The sequence below is a fragment of the Rutidosis leptorrhynchoides genome, chromosome 7, assembly GCF_046630445.1.
Source record: "Rutidosis leptorrhynchoides isolate AG116_Rl617_1_P2 chromosome 7, CSIRO_AGI_Rlap_v1, whole genome shotgun sequence".
In the NCBI taxonomy this organism is placed as follows: domain Eukaryota; kingdom Viridiplantae; phylum Streptophyta; class Magnoliopsida; order Asterales; family Asteraceae; genus Rutidosis; species Rutidosis leptorrhynchoides.
The window spans coordinates 292,154,357-292,172,018 of NC_092339.1; the positions used below are offsets into that span (position 1 = coordinate 292,154,357).

Here is a 17,662-nt window from a genome sequence, read left to right on the forward strand (position 1 = left end):
ATCACATTTCACTGTGTTCTCGAGTTGAACACTATCATGTTCTCTTCAACTCCCTATCAATTTTTTTTTCTTCTACCAGTGAATATTGTTTTTTCTTGTTCTCTTCTTTTTGGTAATGGTAGATCTCTTCTATTAATTTCTTTTCTGTTATAGATATTCATAAATTGATGACAAGTACACAATGAAAGTTGTTACTATTACTATTAGTATTACGAAACTATCACTATTACTATTATTTTATGCAAAATAACGTAAATAACATATAGCGAATCCGAAAATCAACAAGTACAAAATGATACATTAGGAAGTCCAAACCTAGGCTAACGACATAACAACAAATCCCAAACAAAAGTCTCACCAACAGGGTGAAAAACATACTTTGCTAGAGAAGAGAAAATGTCCAAACACGCCAACAAAGGAAAAGCTTACAATCGAATGCACTAAAATAGAAAAAACAAGAGACGACGGTCAGGAGAACACAACACTGACCACCACCGCAACAGAACGGCACGTTCAACAAATCGACATCAATCTTCACGAGCCGCATCAAGATTACCTCATTTGCAAAAAGCCAGCCACACCAATGGAAACTGAAACACACCAACAGGGAGATCATTGCCGAAAAACACCCTCGGAATCACAAGTGGACAAAACTGAGGTCCACGAGACAAAGCACGACGGCAAACTCCCTTCGGCAAAGTCAGGAAGCCGAAGACAACACAACCTACGATGGACGATGACCAGGCCGGAGACCACCTGCGACCACCACCAACAAGGTGGCAGTAACCAACAACCAAATGTTGCACGACCATGGACACCACTTGCTGTGATAATAGGACAAGAGAGTGCCGAAAGAGAGAGAATGAAGAAGAAAACGAGAAAAAGAAAGAAAAAACCACAGCCGCTGGAGAGAGTCAACGATGGCCGGAACACCGACCCTCACGGAATAACACACCCTCCACGACGGAAGGAGGGTCACCAAGTAGCCATAACCTATCTCACCAGGAGAACCGCGGTGGAGATAGATTTTAACTGGCAGAACCACCCACAATCAACGGAGACAAGTGAATCGACCTCCAGCGAGAGAAACAAAAGGAGACATAGAGGGTAACATGGGAGAGAAACGAAAGAGAGCAAGGAAGAAAAAGCAGAAGCCAACCAGACCACAGGCGAGAGGCCGGTGAGCAAACAGGCCGCAGAGGTTATAAAATCAGATAGGAGAGATCACAAAAAAGGAAATGCTGAAAGAAGAAAAAAACGAAGGGAAGAGGAAAACAGCAACGATACCTGAGATGAAAAGGCTAAACGATGAAGAAGAAAGAAGCAGATGGCGGCGGTGACAATCAAAAAATTAGGGTTTTTTAGATGGGCTGGAGACATTAAAGTCTTCACTTTACAAAAAGATTGACACTGTCAAGTATCACACCCATCTAAAATACATTTAATAACCTGGATACATCGATAATCATAATGTTGATAGATAAGACATCCAAACTGCTTACACCAGCACCATCCATACCAAAAAAAAAAAAAAAAAAAAAAAAAAAAAAAAACAAATATAAGAAATAACACACCTGTGCTTGGATTGATCTTGAATGTGAATCTGAAACAATTAACAAGCACTTCTCAAAACCGATAGATATATTTTATAAAAGAAAAAAAAAACCTAAAAGAGGACTCATGCATCATTCAAATAAATAATGTTGAACAACAACTTATACTCGGGCACAATATGCACACAATACAATATAATATAATACAGACGAAAAGCAACAAATAACCAACTAACATAAACAAACCACGTTCTTCCGTTAGCTGGACAATATATAAACTATCATCGCGTGTTTTCAAATTAAGACATCAGGCTCAACTAAACTCCCAGTGTAATTCACCTTACAAAATTCCGGAAATCTCAATCCAGCTTCATCACATCCCGCTTTCGTAACATTCGAACATGACCTCACGTCAAGGTATTCAAGTGACTTACAACCCTCCAAAATCATGCGTAATCCCGACACCGTAATCTTCGGACAATTACTAACTTTCAAAACCTTCAGATCCGATCCGAAACCCTCCTTTCCAAACGCATTAAACGCACCATCCGTCACCTCTTCACAACAACCGATATCAAGAACCTTTAATGACGTGCATTGCGAAAGTATGCGATTTAACGATGCATCCGAAACGTTTAAACACCAATCCATCCGTAAAATCCCGAGGCTTTGCGAAACATCCGCTAACGAGCTTATAGATTCACTAGTTATATCCCGACACCCTCCGATAACTAAAGTCTCGAGATTTTTGCAGAGGCGAGTTACGGCGAATATAGATTTGTCTCCGAGTTTATAACAATCGAGCAACTTTAATGTCCGTAAAGAAGTTGAACAAGTTTCTGCAACGATTGAAATTCCGATATCTCCGATATTGGTACACTTGTTTATGTCTAGATGCTTTATGTGTTTACATCCGTTAACTAAAGCGGTTAGTCCGTTGTCGGTTATGTTGGTGCAGCCTTGCAAACCTAATTCTTCTAATTTATGGCAGTTTTTGGAGAGAGATTCGAGTAGTGTGTCTGTAATGAAGCGGCAACCGGGAAGATGCAAGGTTCTTAGGTCGGGACATCCTTCGGTAACAGCTGATAGTCCCTTGTCGGTTAGCTTCCTACAATATGAAACGTCTAATGATTGTAGAGACGAAAGACCAGATCCAACGGCTGCCATTCCAACATCAGTTATGCCTGTACGATCATAATCAATTATAAGTCATTAAGGTTGCATTTGAAAAAACAGAATGATTAAGCTCTGAATAGTCCATAATCTGAATGATTCAAAGATTTTAAATGGCAATAAACCGTTTGGATGTTGCCAAACTACCTAATACTCCGTAACATTTTACATGAATAAAAAATAAAGTTGTTTGATAAGAATTCTTGATATTATTAAAGAGAATATTAAAGAAAAATTAAGTGTTTAACGGTTAAGAGAGTATTTCACCTCTGAAAGGTTCAACAATAAATTTGAAGTTTAAATTTGAAGTGGTTTTCCGGCATTTATCATGGTTCAGTAATTAGTGTTAAAGAATTCAATTAACAGGTAAACAAACACACCCTAACTCAATAAACAAGTCGCTGAGTTAGAATTCTTTTTACTATGTCATCTTTTTGAGAATGTAATATTACTTTTTTGAACAAAGTCCTTCGTTCTGGAATCTGGAAATAATAACTTATACAACAATAACAATAATAGTTACAAATAATTTCAGTGTTTCCAAAAAAGGAAAAAAGTCCTTTACTTTAGTATCAATAAATTATTAAAATAATCACAATAATAATTATACTCATACTAATAATACTAATAAAAACTACAAGAATACGAAACAAAATATTAAGGATGGTCCCTGTGGTTCGCAACGGAAATCACCGTTGGTCCCTGTACTTCTTTTCCGTCATGGATGGTCCGTGTGGTTTGCAATTGAATCACCGATGGTCCCTGTGGTGCAAACCGCAGGGACCATCCTACACGGAAAAAATGCAAACTACAGGGACCACCGGTGATTCAAATTCAAATCACATGGCACCATCCTTGACAAGAAAAAAGTACAGGGACCATGAGTGTAACCCGATGCAAACAACAGGGACCATTCGTGATATTTTGTCGAATACCACAACTAATGTTGGAAACATAGTAGGTGATGTTATTCAACAAACAAGTAGGTGGGTTGTATTTTACGGAGTATAAGATAACATTGCCTCTGCCCAAATTCGCTATAAATAATATGAGGACTCCCACAATCGTTTTTACAACAGCAGCCATATTGACAATACTCAATACAAACAAAAAAAAGCAAAACAAAACTAAAATTAGTACTAGTCACTACGCCAGACAACCATAAGACATGTTCTACCAGCATATCTATGATACTACGTACGTATTAAAGAATCATTTTTAAAATGGCTGGATAGTTAGAATGTCAGATTCACTGGTCTGCTATGCTAACTATTTTTCTCAAAAAAAAAAAAAAAGTCCCTTGTTTCAAAAAAACAACTAGACTCTAAATTCAAGAACAGCATCCTTGCAATGCAAATTACATTTCTACAAACCCTTAATTCATTAATTAACAAAAAAGCATATAACTTCCTCAATCACACAAAAAAACCCAATTATCAATTGCACAAACCCTAATTCACCAATTCAAAAAAGCACATAACTTTATCAATAACACCCAAAACTCATCACTAATTCAAAAAAAGCACATAACTTTGAACATAACACCCAAAACCCATTACCAATCTCCATCCAAAATACTTAATTGTCAGATTAAATAAATAAATAAAAAGTCAATACCTTTGCAATTTTGAAGGTTGAGCACACGCAAAGCAGTGAAACCAGAAGCAATAACAGATAGATCTGAATCAGTAACACCAGGATAAAACGAACGTGATGCAGATTGAGATAAATCAAGGTCAATTAATCGAGTAAACCGTGCAGCCATTTTACGAAGCATGTGTGGACCGGCACGTGCACAAAGTTTCTTACGTTCAGTGCTTTGAAGATAAAGCCATTTTTTGCAAACAAGGCTAAAAATTTCTTTATCTTTATCAGATTCTAATTTGATCAAAATCGAACGGAGTTCATCGTCTCGTAATCGATCGTTGATGCTGCACATATTCGATTGTTGTTAATTATCAGGTGAAATTATGGTGATTTGATTGATTGGGGGTTGGGGATGAATTAGAAACCCTAATTTTGAAGTGAAGTGTTTGTGTTGGATGGGGACATAGAAAAAGAGTTTTGGTTTGGTGGATTTGGATCGTGCGAACGATAACATAACACTGGATGATAATGATTGAACAACACTACTTGACACCCACATGGTGGTGTTGTTTTGTTAAGATACCTTTTTAATTTTAACTAGGACTAGGAGGTATTCTCACACACACCACATTTTTATCTATGTATATTTTTATTTAATAATAACTGTACAAAAAGATGAACTTATATTCTTATTATATATATATAATTAAGGGTAAAATAGATAATTAGGTGTACATAAATTAAAAAATAGTGTGTGAGAATCACCTCCCTTTTAATTTTGGCCAATGATTCGTATCACTTAAGCTTATGGTAACATGATTAGTAACTTTAACTTTAATATAATACTAGTGAAATGACCCGTGAAATCACGATTTTGTTTAAACAAAACAATTTAATAACATGTTTTAGGTATTAACTGAATGTAAATGCTAACATCATTTATTTTAATGACCCGTTCGACTAAGAAACTTATCGTTGTTTTTACAAATATATAGAGATATGTATTTTCGCATATATATATATATATATATATGTAACGTAATTAATATCGTAAATAGAATCCACGTTTAAATATTAATAATATAATAATTATAATTATTATGATAAAAATACATAATAATAATAAAGTTTGTTCAAAGTTGAGTATTTATATTTTAATAATAATTATCAGTAATAATAAATGCCTTTTAAAATTTTTTTAGAAGATTAAAATACAATTATTATACAAAGGTTGTACAATATACTTTAAATTTTGTAAATGTGTTGGTGTTATGCTAAATATTAGTATTTCCTTTTATAAAATATTTTATATTATTTTTTTAATTAAATTTAATATAAAATAATACATCATCAAAGGTGTTTTGAAATTTTTCTTTTTTATTTTAAATTATTTTTATGCTTAAAAAATATTTATTTATGACATCATCATTTTAAAGAATTAATATTAACTATAGATGGGAGTCCTCACACACTATTCGCGTGTCTCATAATCTTATAGTTATGCCTCTAAATTATGTTACGAAATTACGCCTTCACTAATTTCCACCACTCAACCCAACAATAACAGTAAAGAAATAATAACAATTCACAAAAAAAAAAAATCTAACTTGGAAACTCCAAAACAGGAGAAAAATACACTATATCACAAATTGTTACAATGACATAGACGACTCTCTTAAGCCAACTACACTCTCAAAAGTTTTTAACTAATACAACTCTCAAACAAGGGTAAGAAAGAAAGAAGTAATCAAATACTTATAAGTGTATTGATTTGTGTAAATTGAAAATATGCTCATTTTAGTGATCCGAACTTTTCCATGATTATATATTAAATGAAAACTATATTTGCATGATTAAATGTTTCCAACATGTTAAGCAATCAAACTTGTTAAGACTTGATTATTTGAAATGAGTTTCATGTAGACAATTGACCACCCAAGTTAACCGGCGATTCACGAACGTTAAAACTTGTAAAAACTATATGATATATATATATATATATATATATATATATATATATATATATATATATATATATATATATATATATATATATATATATATATATATATATATATATATATATATAGTTAACATGATATTATGATAGGTAAGTATCTCACAAGGTATATTAACAATGAGTTATATACATAAAAATGAGACTACTAAGTTAAGAAACTTGAAACGATATATATAACGATTATCGTTATAACAACGTCTTATTAAATACATATGTATCATATTAAGATATTATTACACTATATTTAACTTGATAAAATGATAATTATATATATCATTAAGTATGTTAACAATGAACTACATATGTAAAACAAGACTACTAACTTAAAAATTTCGAAACGAGACATATATGTAACGATTATCGTTGTAACGACATTTTAATGTATATATATCATATTAAGATATATTCATACACCATGTTATCATGATAATATGATAATTTAACATCTCATTAGATTTAATAAACAATGGGTTAACTACATTAAATGAGATCGTTAACTTAAAAGTTTCAAAACAGCATTTACATATAACGACTAACGATGACTTAACGAATCAGTTAAAATGTATATACATGTAGTGTATTAAGATGTATTAGTACACTTTTGAAAGACTTCAAGACACATATCAAAGTATTCCTACTTAACAAAAATGCTTACAATTACATTCTCATTCGTTTTCATCAACAATTCTACTCATTTTCATTCGTATTCGTACTCGTACAATACACAGCTTCTAGATGTATTTACTATTGGTATATACACTTCAATGATCAGCTCTTGGCAGCCCTTGTGAGTCACCAAGACATATGGGAACCATCATTTGACAACTAGCATGACTTATGAGCATGAAAAGAAAAACTAGTAACCTTATATTGACTAAGCATAAGGCATTTTTTTCAAACAACACACACATCACATTTCTTTGATTTTCTAATCCAAATTCTCTCCATCTTAACTCTCTCTAAGCTTAAGAACGTCTATACTTCAGTAATATTGATCATCTAGGTCAATCTAGCTTCAATTAAAATCAAAAAACATCATCATTCAAGAACACATCAAGAACACTTCACAAATACTTTCAAGTTTACTAGCTTACTTCCAATCTTGCAAATCCATTTCAAGTGATCATCAAATCTCAAGAAATCTTTCTTATTTACAGTAAGATATCTTTCTAATTCAAGGTAATACTCATATTCAAACTTTGATTCAATTTCTATAACTATAACAATCTTATTTCGAGTGGAAATCTTACTTGAACTTGTTTTCGTGTCATGATTCTACTTCAAGAACTTTCAAGCCATCCAAGAATCCTTTGAAGCTAGATCAATTTTTGTCACTTCCAGTAGGTTTATCTACTAAACTTAACGTATTAATGATGTTTATAACATCATTCGATTCATATATATATAACTATGTTATTCGAAGATTTGAACATGTAATTACTAGAACATAGTTTAGTTAATTCTAAACTTGTTCGCAAAAAAAGTTAATCCTTCTAACTTAACTTTTAAAATCAACTAAACACATGTTCTATATCTATATTATATGCTAACTTAATGATTTAAAACCTGGAAACACGATGAACACCGTAAAACCGGACATACGCCGTCGTAGTAAAACCGCGGGCTGTTTTGGGTTTGATAATTAAAAACTATGATAAACTTTGATTTATAAGTTGTTCTTCTGGGAAAATGATTTTTCTTATTAACATGAAACTATATCCAAAAATCATGGTTAAACTCAAAGTGGAAGTATGTTTTTCAAAATGGTCATCAAGACGTTGTTCTTTCGACTTAAATGACTACCTCTTACAATATTGACTTGTAACCTGTATTTCCGACTATAAACTTATATTTTTTCTGTTTAGTTTCATAAATTTCAGTTCATTATGAAACCATAGCAACTTGAATCACTCAAAACGAATTTAAAACGAAGAAGTTATGGGTAAAACAAGATTGGATAATTTTGCTTGTTCTAGCTACGTGAAATTTGTAACAAATCTATACAAATCATAACTTAACTAACTTATATTGTATTATACATGTATTCTAACATATATTATGTAATCTTGGGATACCATAGACACGTATACAATGTTTTGACATATCATATCGACCCATCTATATATATTATTTGGGAACAATCATAGACACTCTATATGCAGTAATGCTCGAGTTAGCTATACAGGGTTGAGGTTGATTCCAAAATAATATATATACTTTGAGTTGTGATCTAGCCTGAGACTTGTATACACTGGGTCGTGGATTGATTTGAGATAATATATATATTGATTTATTTCTGTACATCTAACTGTGGACAACTAGTTGTAGATTACTAACGTTGGACTGCTAACTTAACAAACTTAAATCGTTAAAACGTAATAAAAAAAATGTTGTGAATATATTTCGATCATACTTTGATATATATGTACATATTTGTTATAGGTTCGTGAATCGACCAGTGGCCAAGTCATATTTCCAGCAAAGTAAAAATCTGTGAAAGTGAGTTATAGTGGGATGAGAATACATGCAATTTTATAAATGTTTTACAAAATAGACACAAGTACGTGAAACTACATTCTATGGTTGAATTATCGAAATCGAATATGCCCCTTTTTGCTTGGTAGCCTAATAATTAGGGAACTGGCCCCTAATTGACGCGAATCCTAAAGATAGATCTATGGGCACTAACAAGCCCCAGTCAGAGAATTTGAACTGCTTTAGTACTTCGATTTTATCATGTCCGAAGGGAGTCCCGGAATGATGGGGATATTCTATATGCATCTTGTTAATGTCGGTTACCAGGTGTTCACCATATGAATGATTTTTATCTCTATGTATGGGATGTATATTTATGAAAAATGGAAATATGAAATCTTGTGGTCTATTATTACGATTTGATCAATATATAGGTTAAACCTATAACTTACCAACATTTTTTGTTGACGTTTTAAGCATGTTTATTCTCAGGTGATTGTTAAGAGCTTCCGCTGTTGCATACTAAATAAAGGACAAGATTTGGAGTCCATACTTGTATAATATTGTTTAAAAACTGCATTCGAAGACTTAAGTTGAAGTGTAATATTATTGTAAACCATTATGTAATGGTCGTGTGAAACGCTATATTTTAGATTATCATTATTTGATGATCATCATAATGTTTTAAAGCTTTATCAATAAAATAAAGGTTATGGTTTGTTTTAAAAATTGAATCCAGTCTTTGAAAAACGTCTCATATAGAGGTCAAAACCTCGCAACGAAATCAATTAATATGAAACGTTTATAATCGATATGAACGGGACATTTCAGTTGGTATCCGAGCGTTGGTCGTAGAGAACCAGAAATTGCATTAGTGTGTCTTATCGAGTTTGTTAGGATGCATTAGTGAGTCTGGACTTCGACCGTGTTTTCTTTAAAAACGATTTCTTAACATTTTTTTGTTGGAAACTATATATTGTTAACATGTAAATATTATGTGAGATATTAATCTCTTAACATGTTTGATATTGTGTGATAGATTTCTACCTCTAGTACAAATCCCATCGACTCACCTAATAATAATGAAGAGTCGAATATACTTTGGGAAGATTCACAAATTCCCGAAGAGAAACCGGAAGAAGAGGAACCGGAAGAAGAAGAACCGGAAGAAGAGGTTCCGGAGGAGGAAATATTATGAACCACAGAAAAACAGATAAATAAAAGAAAATCCTCGACCAATGGACCAAAATTAATAATGGTCAATGGTGTTTTCGCCAAGGAAGCAAAATATTGAGAAAATTATCAATTTTCTGATGAATCGGATCCCGGTGAGGATTTCGATGATGTTATAGAAATTACCTCGACCCAATTTGAAAAAGCAAAAGAAAACAATAAGGGAAAAGGCATCAAAATAGAAAAACCCGAGCCCAAAACCGATGAACTTTATGTTAACATGAAGTACCCTGATGGGGTATACCGTAAACACCCGTATTTCTTAAACTTTCACTATAACCCGGGAACATCTAAGCTACCAGGTTTTTCTAAACCATTTGTGAAAACGACGGCTAGTATTAGAGGAGCCCCATATATCCCTAGAAAATTGGCGAAACGAACCAAGTCCGAGGATGAAGAAACGAGTGAGTCAGAATAAAGAGTTGTAATCATGTTGTGTAAGATATGTATTGTAGCGTGCTTGTACTTTTATGTTATATGTAAAAATTGCTTGTATTGTTTGTTAATTATCTTTTACAAATCTATTCCTTATCTATTTTACAGTATAAAACACACAATGGACGTTAAGGATAGACAACCAAAAATTTTAGAAGGCCTACCAGGGGATATGATTGATGAAATCTTGTCTAGAGTCGGTCAGAATTCATCGGCACAATCATTTACGGCGAAATTAGTTTGCCGAACATTTGAAAGACGTTCCAAGCATGCCTTAGTTTATAAAAGGCTTTTCTTTGAAAGGTGGGGTATATCACATTGGGGAGACTTTAAGTTACGCCGTGTTTTGTTTAAGGCATTAAATTCGGGGAACCCAAATGCAATTTTACGCTACGGGTTGAGAGCCTATTTTAACTCCACATATCCCAACATAGGACTTCGTTCTTTAGAAAGAGCTTCCAACATGCAACTTAAAGAAGCATGTTATGTTTAAGGGTTAGTAATGTTCGCTTCTCACCAAATTAAGAAAAAGAACATCGGATTACAACTGTTAAATAAAACATTCCCACAAGTGACGGATTCAGTAGTAAGGGTGAGAAACAAGGTTTTTAGATTGTTACGGGGCTGTTGGGCATTACGTAACCCCCGTCCTTTTGACGACGTTACAACATGCTGCCTAGCCAACGGTCACAACGGTTATTTTCCACAAGACCAAGGATGGGAAATAATACTAGTAAAACCCGAATGCATGACTTGTTTCTGGACTTATGAATTACGTGTCTTTATTGCCTTTGCTGAACGACTTGCATATTAACTAGAATTGTCTTCGCAACTGCCTTGTATTAAAGTTATTGTGTGCTATATTTCATGCTATATGTAAAATAGCGGTATTGTAAGTTTGTAAAATATTGTATAAAAGTTTGAACGCGAAATATTATTATCAGTTTTTCATATAGAATTGTAGTAGTTGAATTGTATAGTAGCTACTAAGTATGAACTTAACGGGTAGGTATTACCCGAATTAAAAATTATAAAACGCTAATATGAAGAAAAAGCTTTTATAAATAAGTTCATATTATTTCATGACCCATCCTAATCCATCTAAACGGAGTCCATATCGATTATAAACGATTCACAATAGTTGATTACATCGCGAGGTACTTGACCTCTATATGATACATTTTACAAACATTGCATTCGTTTTTAAAAGACAAACTTTCATTTACATCGAAAGTTGACGGCATGCATACCATTTCATAATATATACAACTATAATTGACTTAATAATAATCTTGATGAACTCAACGACTCAAATGCAACGTCTTTTGAAATATGTCATGAATGACTCCAAGTAATATCCTTAAAATAAGCAAATGCACAGCGGAAGATTTCTTTCATACCTGAGAATAAACATGCTTTAAAGTGTCAACCAAAAGGTTGGTGAGTTTATTAGTTTATCATAATCAATCATTTCCATAATTTTAATAGACCACAAGATTTCATTTTTCCATAAATATACATCTCATATCAGACATTTCGCAAACTGCATAGAGATAAAAATCATTCATATGGTGAACACCTGGTAACCGACCTTAACAAGGTGCATATAGAATATCCCCATCATTCCGGGATACCCATCGGACATGATAAACTCGAAGTACTAAAGCATTCCAAATTCCAGAATGGGGGTTGTTAGTTCCCGTAGATCTACCTTTAGGATTCGCGTCAATTAGGGGCAAGTTCCCTAATTCTTAGGCTACTAAGCTAAAAGGAGCATATTCGGTTTAATAATTCAACCATAGAATGTAGTTTCTATTACTTGTGTCTATTTCGTAAAACAGTTATAAAAGCAGCGCATGTATTCTCAGTCCCAAAAATATATATTGCAAAAGCATTTAAAAGGGGAGCAAATGACACTCACAATACTGTATTTTGTAGTAAAAATACATATGACGATATTGAACAACTGAATAATGCAGGGTTGGCCTTGAATTCACGAACCTATACCATTTGGATATTTATTAATACACTTAACTGTAATCAAATAATTTATTTATATGTAATATATTAATTATATCATTTTTATATTAATAATATATATATGTCTCATATATTCTTTTTGTATATGAAAATATTGATTTTTGTTATGTTATATGTATTAGATAGGTTATATATATATATATATATATATATATATATATATATATATATATATATATATATATATATATATATATATATATATATATATATATATATGTATATATATATATATATATATATATATTATTTGTTTGTTACTAATAGTAATTATAATGATACATAAGTTATATTAATATTGATAAAAATAATAATAATAATAATACTTGATATTACTAAATAAAGTAATAATGTTAATACTAATTATATTAATAATAAGTATAGTGATATTAATAATAATAATTGTAAAAATATCAATTTTTCTGTTACTGATAGTTATGATAATAATAATAATAATCATGATAGTAATTATAATATATCTATATATTTTAGTTATAATAATAATAATAATAATAATAATAATAATAATAATAATAATAATAATAATAATAATAATAATAATAATAATAATAATAATAATAATAATAATAATAATAATAATAATAATAATAATAATAATAATAATAATAATACTTCGTTTAAAAGTTCATAACCATGATTATTCTTATATCATAAATATTTTTCATGTTCAAGTTCAAATTATAACCTACGATTATTGATTACCTTTTTATGAAAAGAATCTTCGTAACACATTTATTAACTTTACATTCATGTTCTAACTCTTACACATTTTATAATCTTTTATAACATGACACATAGTTTTAATTATATTCGTAATCAATTCATAATACTTATAATAGTGGTAATAATAATCTTAATATTAATATTAATGATGATAATAATTATAATAATAATACTTATGATAATAATATTAATGATAACAATATTAATGATAATCATACTAATAATATCAACAATCTTAATTTAAATCATAATAATAATAATAATAATAATAATAATAATAATAATAATAATAATAATAATAATAATAATAATAATAATAATAATAATAATAATAATAATAATAATAATAATAATAATAATAATAATAATAATAATAATAAAGATTTTGTAAATGAAACTACCTCTTGAAAACGAATCCTAAAAAAATTAGACCCTTGTAGGGCTCGAACCCGTGACCTCATGATAACCCATCAACACTCTAAACCAATGCTTCAGTCCATTTTTTCTGATTAATTCTACATCCTAAATGTATCTAACCGGTATCAGCTATCCCTCTTCTTCTTCACAATGAGATCGATTAGAGACCAACCAAGCTATCAACTAATTACTTTATTTAGTTTTAGAACTTAAACCCAATACAGAAAACGACCCTTGGTTGATGAAATTAATTAAACAAAAAAATATAAAAGATATGTTGTGACAGTCCTGACGAACACGACATGAACCAAAAATCAATCTCGAATTTTTAATACTTTTTGGACAAAAATCATAACACGAATTATGTTTCAAATCACCTCTAGAAACTATAAAAATTATCAATTTAACCCAATTTGAAACAGAAATTTCGAATTCGACTGAAGAACACAGGTTGACTTTTTAACTTTGAAACTTTGACTCGAAAATTGGACCTTGATAGGATGAATTGGACTATGAAATTCTGCAGATAGTTTGAGACGAAGATTTCAAACACAACTGCATTTCTACATTTTTAAAATTTAATCGAATTCGAGGTATTGATGAAAAGTTGTATCGAACAGGGAAGCGACTGATTTTATTAGTTTTCTTCAGTGAAATCCTTAAATTAAAAATTGAAAGTGATTGAGATTGATAATGAATATATAGAGTGATTCGTTTAACACATGAATTGATCGATTAAATAAAGGATGTAAATGTCAATTTCTTTAATCAGCTATTCAAGGACAGTGAGAAAATAAATAAATAAAAAATTGAACGTGATTGATAACAAATTTTGGATTCGTTCTACTGATTTGTACGAATGATAATAATCGATAACAAATTGAAGACAAAACAAAAAATTTAAACAGGAATTGAAAGCAACATGTAACTGATCTTGGTTATATGCTAGCTTTTTAGTTTTTTTTTATATAAATAAATATAAGTATATTAATAATAATAATTCTATAAATAATAATAAATACTAATAATGATAATAATACATATTATTAATAATATTATTAATGATGTTAATAATAATAATAATATTGATAACAAAAATAATAATCTTTAATTGATAATGAGAATAATACTTAAAATAATAATAATAACATTAATAATAATCATATTACAAAAATGCTAAAATAATAAGAATAATGATAATTTAATTGTAATAATAATAATAATAAAAGTAATAACGTTTATATAATAATTATATTTTAACTTGTGATTTCATTTTATATATTAATCTTTTATATTATTAATTATGTATTACTTATATCATATATGAATTGTTAATATCTATATATTTTATATTTATTACAATATACATATAATATTAATTATGTATATAAGTCATATATATATATATATATATATATATATATATATATATATATATATATATATATATATATATATATATATATACACATGTACATTCATTTTAATTATTTTATATCTTATTGTACATATTTAACTTTAATGTTTATATTATATTTTGTTATTTCCAATTATAATTATATATATACCTACATTTACATTTACATATTTAATTACACACAATTGTTCGAGAATCGTCGGAAATAGTCAAAGGGTAATTGCATATATGAAATAAGTTCAAAGTTTTTAGACTCAACATTATAGACTTTGCTTATCGTGTCGAATTCATATTAAAATTAAGTTTAAATTTGGTCGGAAATTTCCGGGTCGTCACATATTATGCTACGAAATACTATTGACTACTCTTAATATTCTATATGATTAACTCAATTCTTTTGGCTATTTTTTGAAGGAAATGGCACCGACGACTCGTCAGAATTTGAACATGAGCGAGGAGACTTTCGTACTTTTCTTGCAGTAAACATAGCCACAGTACAGGCTGCGATGCAAAATAACAATAACTCCGAATCCAGCAATGGAACTAACGCCACGAGAACTCGTGTAGGATGCTCCTACAAAGAATTCACTGCATGTAAACCTTTAGAATTCGATGGAACCGAGGGTCCAATCGAATTGAAACGGTGGACTGAGAAGGTCGAATCGGTGTTTGCCATAAGTAAATATACCGAATAAGAAAGGGTGAAGTACGCCACGCATACTTTCATAGGTAGTGCGTTAACATGGTAGAATACCTATCTAGAGCAAGTGGGACAAGATGCTGCTTACGCACTACCGTGGTCAGCATTCAAACATCTGATGACTGAGCAGTACCGTCCCAGAAATGAGGTCAATAAGCTCAAAGTAGAGCTTAAAGGGTTACGAACACAGGGATTCGACATTACCACTTATGAACGCCGATTCACAAAGTTGTGCCTATTGTGTCCAAAATGTTCGAAGATGAAGAAGAAAAGATCAACGCATTTGTAAAAGGGTTACCAGAAAGGATTCAAGAAGATATAAGTTCACACGAGCCCGCCTCCATACAAAAGGCAAGTCGAATGGCTCACAAACTCATAAACCAGATTGAGGAAAGAATTAAAGAGTAGGCAGCCGAGGAAACCAACATGAAACAAGTCAAGAGAAAGTGGGAAGAAACCAGTGATAAGGGTCACCAATACAATCACAATCGCAACAACTATCCCAACAACCGCAACATCAATCGCAACAACAATAATCGGAACCCCAACAACAACTACAATAACCACCATAATAACTACAACAAATGTCCCAACAACAACTACAACAATCGTCCCAACAACAATAACAACCGCAACAACAACAATTCCTATAACAACAAGAATCAGAAACAGCCATGTCAAAGGTGTGAAGTGTATCATCCAATGTGTTCTTTACGACATTTTGCACCAAGTGTAATAGAAATGGTTATAGTGCGACGAAGTGTGAGGCCTACGGACCGATAAATAACCGAATTAAAGGAACAAATAATGTCAGAACAAATAATGCCACCGTAGTTTGTTATAAATGTGGAAAACCGGGCCACATTATTAGAAATTTCCAGAATTAAGCGAATACTAATGGGCAAGGCCGCGGAAGAGTTTTCAATATTAATGCGGCATAAGCGCAAGAAGACCCGGAGCTTGTTACGGGTACGTTTCTTATTGACAATAAATCTGCTTATGTTTTATTTGATTCAGGTGCGGATAGAAGCTATATGAGTAGAGATTTTTGTACTAAATTAAGTTGCCCATTGACGCCTTTGGATAATTGATTTTTACTCGAATTAGCAAATGGTAAATTTATTACAGCAGATAATATATGTCGGAATCGAGAAATTAAACTGGTTGGCGAAACGTTTAAGATTGATTTGATACAGTAGAGTTAGGGAGTTTTGATGTAATAATTGGCATGGACTGGTTGAAAGAGGTGAAATCTGAGATCGTTTGTTACAAAAATGCGATACGCATTATGCGCAAAAAGAGAAAACCTTTAATGGTGTACGGAGAAAAGAACAACGCGAAGTTAAATCTTATTAGTAGTTTGAAGGCGCAAAAACTAATAAGAAAAGGTTACTATGTCATTCTAGCACACATCGAAGAACTCAAACCTGAAGAAAAGAACATCAGTGATGTTCCCGTGGCAAAAGAATTTCCCGACGTATTTCCGAAAGAATTACCGGGACTACCCCCACACCGATCTGTTGAATTTCAAATAGATATTGTACCGGGAGCTGCACCAATAGCTCGTGCTCCATACAGACTCTCACCCAGCGAAATGAAGGAACTCTAAAGCCAATTACAAGAACTTTTAGAGCGTAGTTTCATACGACCAAGTACATCACCATGGGGAGCTCCTGTTTTGTTTGTCAAAAAGAAGGATGGTACATTCAGATTGTGTATCGACTACCGAGAGTTGAACAAACTTATCATCAAGAACCGTTATCCACTACTGAGAATCGACGACTTATTTGATCAACTACAAGGCTCGTCGGTTTATTCGAAGATCAATTTACGTTCCGGGTATCATCAAATGCGGGTGAAGGAGGATG

At 31.4% G+C, this 17,662-nt stretch overlaps 1 protein-coding gene across 1 annotated transcript; it reads right to left on the minus strand.

Moving 5' to 3' along the window:
• Positions 1–1,656: 1,656 nt before the first annotated feature.
• Positions 1,657–4,769, minus strand: LOC139858058 (uncharacterized). The gene is made up of 2 exons (XM_071846908.1): positions 4,344–4,769; positions 1,657–2,737 (listed from the first exon to the last, which is right to left on the minus strand). Exons 1-2 carry the CDS (start codon positions 4,663–4,665, stop codon positions 1,848–1,850), a joined length of 1,212 nt encoding a protein of 403 aa, XP_071703009.1. The 5' UTR covers positions 4,666–4,769; the 3' UTR covers positions 1,657–1,847.
• Between the last annotated feature and the right edge of the window lie 12,893 nt (positions 4,770–17,662).